Source organism: Apaloderma vittatum, unplaced genomic scaffold (genome assembly GCF_000703405.1).
Source record: "Apaloderma vittatum isolate BGI_N311 unplaced genomic scaffold, ASM70340v1 scaffold36519, whole genome shotgun sequence".
Classification (NCBI taxonomy): domain Eukaryota; kingdom Metazoa; phylum Chordata; class Aves; order Trogoniformes; family Trogonidae; genus Apaloderma; species Apaloderma vittatum.
The window spans coordinates 1-6,066 of NW_009735243.1; the positions used below are offsets into that span (position 1 = coordinate 1).

At 50.2% G+C, this 6,066-nt stretch overlaps 1 protein-coding gene across 1 annotated transcript; it reads right to left on the reverse strand.

Annotated features, from left to right (window-relative positions):
• Positions 1–1,327: 1,327 nt before the first annotated feature.
• COMMD7 (COMM domain containing 7) lies at positions 1,328–5,531 on the reverse strand (the record flags this gene model as incomplete). The annotated part of the gene is made up of 8 exons (XM_009876523.1): positions 1,328–1,711; positions 2,173–2,221; positions 2,737–2,786; positions 2,905–2,995; positions 3,562–3,599; positions 3,679–3,735; positions 5,276–5,378; positions 5,472–5,531. Coding segments are annotated over 8 exons (525 nt in total), but the record flags the coding sequence as incomplete, so codon positions are not given.
• Between the last annotated feature and the right edge of the window lie 535 nt (positions 5,532–6,066).

A 6,066-nucleotide genomic window follows, 5' to 3' on the forward strand; every position in this document is an offset into this window, starting at 1 on the left:
CTGAGCCTGGCATCTTCTCCAGCGTCGCTGCACTCCCCAGCCTGGGGAGGGTTGAGCGGTGCTGCCCTGGCACCAGGAGGGCCAGGAGAAGTAATAGGAGCAGGCAGCAGAAACCTGTAAAGTGAAAACATTCCTTTTGTCTTGAGAAAGCAGCCCTTCAGACCCGTTCTTCCTCCCTGAAATAGCATTTCCTGCCGCCCAAAAGGAGGTGGGGTATTCTGCAGGGTGTTATTTCAGAGGATTTCTATTTTAAATTATTTTTTTACTGTAATCATGTGACAAAGCTTGAAATGTGAATGGCTTGATACACAGGAAAATAAAGACGCCAGTACTGTCCCCAGATTTGTCAGCAGGATCCCCTGAGCTGTTGCCCAAACACACGGTTCAGGCTGTACCCGTTACCGGTTCCCAAATGCAGAGAAATGCTGGGGGTTCCACACGCTGAAAACCTCCAGGTAGAGCCCCGACTTGCAGGGAGCTTTGTGATGCTGTCCTGGCAGGAATTGTCCCTCTGTGCTTGGCGTTAACCGGGAGCAGATGCTGGCACAGGGAGCTGCAGTGCTGCCCGTCCCACAGCAGCCCAGCACGATGCCCCCTGACCAGGAATTACTGCAGGTGTGGCTGGACACAGAGAGGATCTCACTGGTGTCTTCTCAGTGCTGCCATTTATTCCCTCCGCTGTGATGGCTGAGTGTGTCAGGGACACGAAGGTGTCTTGGGAAATCCTGGGGCTGGAGGAGGTAGCTTTGGGCCGTGGGAGGAGGCTGCAGCAAGCTCAGGCTGCCGAGAGGCACCAGGCGATTAAATGGTCCGGACAGACGAGTAACCTTGATGAACATAACGCTGCCCTCAGGTGGGGTCGGGGGCACCCCTCTGCCTCCTCATGAACTGCTCGCCCTCGCTGCTGGGCAATCCAAGAGACGAGCTAATGGTGCTTCACGGGGTTTGGGCTGTCCCCACCAGGAAAGGGGATGCCACGCGCGTTGCCAATGGAAAAGCCACTTGCCAGAGCTCAGCACACACGAATACATTTACCCAGTCCCCCTTGAGATGTTTTCCCTGCTGTGCATGGAGGTGGATGTTTGTTTGCTTAAGATTTAAAATCATCTGCAACTGAGATACCTTTGCTATAATGAGGTATGATTGGGAAGGATGCAATCCATCCATTTCTCCATGTGAGAGAAGCGAGAGGCTCGGGAGCAAGCACCAAGTGATTCACCTGGTGACATGCCCTCCTTGCCTCCCTCATCCTCTCTGCTTAATTCTTCCGAGTTTTGCTTCTGTTTGTCTTTTGCTCACAAAATCAAGTTCTGATACAGGTGGAGTGGGATGGGAATGATTTTATTTCTTTGCTATTTTAATACAAGTATCCATGTATTTCTGACCACAATTTCTCATAGTAGTATAAAAAAAAAAAAAGGGAGATGAGCGGACTTGTGGTTGTTCCAAAACACTTGGCAAAGTTTCAGGTTCTGAAGGATTGATGAGTTGTTCTGGGCCGTGACACCACTGCCTGTTGTGCAGCCTGGTCTTCTCTTATCAGGGTGGTTGGGCCAGCTGGGAAGAGCAGATCTGCCGGCCCACAAGGAGAAATTAAACATCCTGGGCAGACATCGGTTCAGGCCCTTGTGGTTTCAGCTGAAGCTTTCCAGGCTGGTTTTGACCCGTTCCATTTCATGCAGAAAACTGTAGAACTGGGGCAAAGTTAACTCTGTGGGGAAAAAAAAGAAAGAGGCATCAAGTCTTAGATTTCAGGTTACCCTTCTGACGTTGGAAAGGCTGTTCTGGTGCTACCGGAGAGTAACTCCCGCTCACCTAAGCTGGGCAGGATCAGGCACCGTGATGCTCGGCAGCCAGCTGGGCTGCGCGGAGCTCCGGGCTCAGATTCTCCTAACAGCCACCGACACTTGGGAATTATGTAATTTTTTCATCTGCCACGCTGCTCTTGCCGCTATCTGCGGCTCTGTATTTACTTCTGCAAAGATGTGAAGCCTGCCCGGCAGTCAGACCTCCAAAATACTTCCCGAGTGACTGCAGCAGGGAGAGGCCGGGGCACTGGTGAACCCCACTGGGTCCACACCCCAAGCCCCTCCACCTCCAGCAGCACCCGGAGCTGCGGCTGCGCTTTCATGGACTCGAGTGCTCGCTTCTTTTCCAGAACTGTTAACTCACCTATATAGATGTTTTCCATTTGGCTCCCTTTTTTAATCACCAGCTTCAGCTTGGGGGAGAAAAAGCAGAGGTGTTTAGTTCAGGGAGACCTGTGTTCTGAGCACCGTGAAAAGACAGAAGTGTGGGAGTCTGCTGCGGGTTTCAGATGCAAGGACTGCTGCAAAGCACATACATCTCTGACAGGCTTTTTGGGAAGTGCCACTGTAGGAACAGATTCCTTAGGCACTGGGAGAATCTCTGGAAGTCCTTATAAACGATCACGTTTCCCCTCCCTCCCCAAGAGAGCGTGACCTTTGCTAGATTGAGCTTTTTGAACAGCTTTTCAGAGTGGGCCACACGTCTGTGATACACGATGCCTTCAGAAGAGAAACAAATAGCAGCGTGCCTGCTATCTGCTGGCAGCTGTGCTCAGAAGGCTGAAGCAGATGCGCTGTTCAAGAGCTTGTTCCTACGACATCCTGCTTTCCTCAAGCCCCTCTCGCAGCCAGTACTTCCCACACGCCTGCTCGCAGCTTGTTCCTTAACTGCACTTACAACCTGAACTCTCTGATGTAGGAGATTTACCTGTAAGAAGATACTTCCCACTTTTTCCAGTTCGCTGCTCCCAGCAGTCACTGTGAGTCAGAGAGAAGGGAGACAATCTGTTGGCTAAACTGCGAAATGAAAAGTTATTTAGCCGAGAGCTGCTGTCGGCTTTCCCAACCCATTCGCTTTATGGTTTAGCTCTATTACCTCCAAACTTCCACTCCATATCTATCAGCTGGTTAATCATCAGCGTCTGACCAACAGCCAGGCGTGTTAGGGTGGGGGAATTCACCTTCCACTGCAAGAGCAAAAGACACATGAGCAATCAGTTCTGAGAGGCCTCTGTTTGTGTTACCCGTAATTTCAACAGAAGTCAGAAGCGAGGCAAGCTGGCAGCAGGAGCCTGAAGAAGAGGCATGCGAAGGAGCAAACTCGTGTGGTCAGGAGAGCTTTCAAAGATGTTCAAGTCCTGCTAGGATCTCCATCCACCCTGTCGCTTTTGCAAATAAAACTCGCTCGGTTTTAGTTTAACCCTGGTTCAGCGCAACAGTATCTGCACAGAAAGTCATGTTTTCCTGTAACTGCACGACCCCGGGGCTCAAAGCATGCGAAGAAGGGAAAACAATCAAAGGAAAGCCATGCAGGAGCGGAGGAATGACAAAACTGGCAAGGCAGAGGCCAGAAGCATCATTTGACAAAGAGCTGCTAATCACTTATCAGAGGATCTTCAGTTCAAAATTCTGAGCTGGTTTTGAAGAAAATACCCAAAGTGCTGGCACACCTCAGTAGCACAGCAGGGTTTTACAAGTTCCCACTCCAAGACTCATTTTGTTAGCTTAGAAACAAGCAAAAATATATTAATACCTGTTCTGCAAAGTAACTGGCTTTCTCTTCACTGAGGCCTGTGGGAGAAACCATATGAGATTACTATTCATGATAAATATTAATTATCTTTTATTTAGTGAAAGTCAGGTGACCTACCTAGAGCAATAAAATCTGCTCTGACTTGTTCAGGAGACAAATTCCTCTTGAGGGCACCTGAATAAACAAAGCAGAGACGAAAAATCACTTTTTACTGAGTCAGTCCGACGTTTACCGAGTCGAATAAACGCGGGGCCGGAGACCTCTGCAAGAGCCAGCGAACCTCTGTTCCTGGCCTGTGCTTTGAAACAAACCACAGCTCCTCCAGATACCAAATGCAGTTGTGCCTGCCGGTACCTTTGCAGATGCCCAGTGCTTTAAAAGTCACGGCCAGGGGAGAGGGAGAGATTTCCTCGCAGGTATCCATGGAAACGGCAGCAGCCGTGGTGTTTTGAAGTTGCTGCTCTCTCTCCTATAGAAGCCTGGCTTGTTAAAGGAGAACTGTTAAGGCTGGCAGGCTACTAATTTGACCTACCTGCTGTGTTTTGGATTATGGGTGTGAACGTGTGCATATAACACTTTCCCCCGCTGTGCCTGCCTCCTTTGTTCTGGGGCACAGGCAGCACATGGAAGTTTACAAGGATTCCGTGCTCTGAAGCTGAGAGCAGGAATCTCATAAATTCAAAGAGACTGCCAGTCCCACGTGGCTTTCTGTCTGCGTAGCACAGAGGCAAAGTTATCTGCTGTAATCTGTCCTGGTGCCCTCTGTGGCATCCCCGAGCTTACGAGAAGTTACAAGGGGATGGGAGCCTGGGCGCGCAAGCAGGAATAACAAGGCTGAGTGCACCAGGCCAGAACCAGAAAGGGAGAAAACGCCGATTCCGTGTGAAACACCCATGAGACAGCTACAGGAAAGGAAATTATTCAGTGCTACTCCTGGACAGAAACAGTAGGATGAAAGTTTAGACCAGATGCAGGAAAGGGTTGCACACGGCTCCGCCGCTGTGAAGACAGCTCTGGGGAAGCCTGGACTGAAGGATAATAGCAAGGGGCTATTAATAACAGGAGGGATCAATGGGGTGAATGTGCACTGGAGGCATTTGATGCACGATCACGTCAAACGGCAGCCACAGCATCAGAATAATCTCATAAAGTGCTGGAGTCTGGGGTATTCCCCACTATTTATGAATGAGAAACTGCTGGACATAGAAGCGTTTTTCTCAAACAAGACAGCAAGGACAGATGTCTTCTCTACACGGCCTAGAACCGGTTTCCAGCCCACTCTAGCGGGGTGTGCACACTGTCCTGTCTGTCTCAAACAGCTTGTCCTTGTAGAAATTACAGTACTGGGCCACTTGGATGTAAGTTCCTAAAAAGACTCGGCACCAACATGAGGTCACACTGGCCTGGCAAAATGGGTTCACAGGTACAAGCTAAGCCAAGCACTGTCACAGCGTTGTGCTTGCATTTAATGCACAGATATTCGAGTGAGTTTAGTTAGGCCTGTGAAATGTGTAAAGGATACAAAGCCCAAGTCGCCAAGCAGGGATGCTTCACAGGAGACTTTTTGATTCTTAAATGCTAATCCATTTATGAGCTACCCTCAGCACTTACTGTGCAAGCCAAGGGCACTGCCAGTTCCCTTGACACACTTTAGCAGCATGCAGGAATGGCAGCAGTTTGGCCTCAGGGAAGCATATGCAAACGTATCACTTACCATTAGGTACCAGAAGAATACTTTTGACAATGTTTTTCAGGGGGCCCAAGCTGATTTTATTCATGGTGGCAAAGTCTGAGAGCTGAGTCAGAAACCTTTCAACCTGTTCAAGAGAAAGAGCAGCGACTTGATCTTATCTCGCCAAAGAGCTTCATCCACACACTCCTCCTGGGGCTTGTGCACATGCCTCCCTCACCTCCTTGGGCTCCGTCAGAAAGCGGAAGAGCACTTCAGTCAGCGCTGAGAATTGCTGTGAAGAAACAGGACAGTGTTACAGAGTCGGGCATCAGCATGCTTCACTTCTCAGCGCCTTGCCACCCCTGTTGCCATTACGACTAGCGGTGATACACATCCCCGAGGCAGCTGCACCCGCCTCCAGTACACTGGTCCCAGGGTTCGACCTCCTGTGCTGGTAAGGTCCCCCCTCCTTGGCATTACAAGATGCCACAGGGGATGGGATTTGCTCGAGGACACTTTTCAGAGACTCTCAAAGGGTTCATGCAGCTAGTAGCTGGCCCTGCATACGGCTTTCGTGACTGGTAGCCGATCAGAAGCTGCTGTTCTGTATAATCCAAAAACTGCAAGTTGGGAAAAGATGCAAATCTACTCTCACGTTTCACAAACCCCACAGCATAATCTGACTAACTCTGGGAAGGAGAAGAACTGGTTAAAGGTCTAGTCGCTGCCTCTGGGCGCAGCTGGCAGGGCTGGGGAGCCTGCTCGTAGGGCAGAGTGGCAGCATCCTCCTTCTGCTGCTGCTCCGTGACCCCCTGGGTACGCCTGGCTGGGCT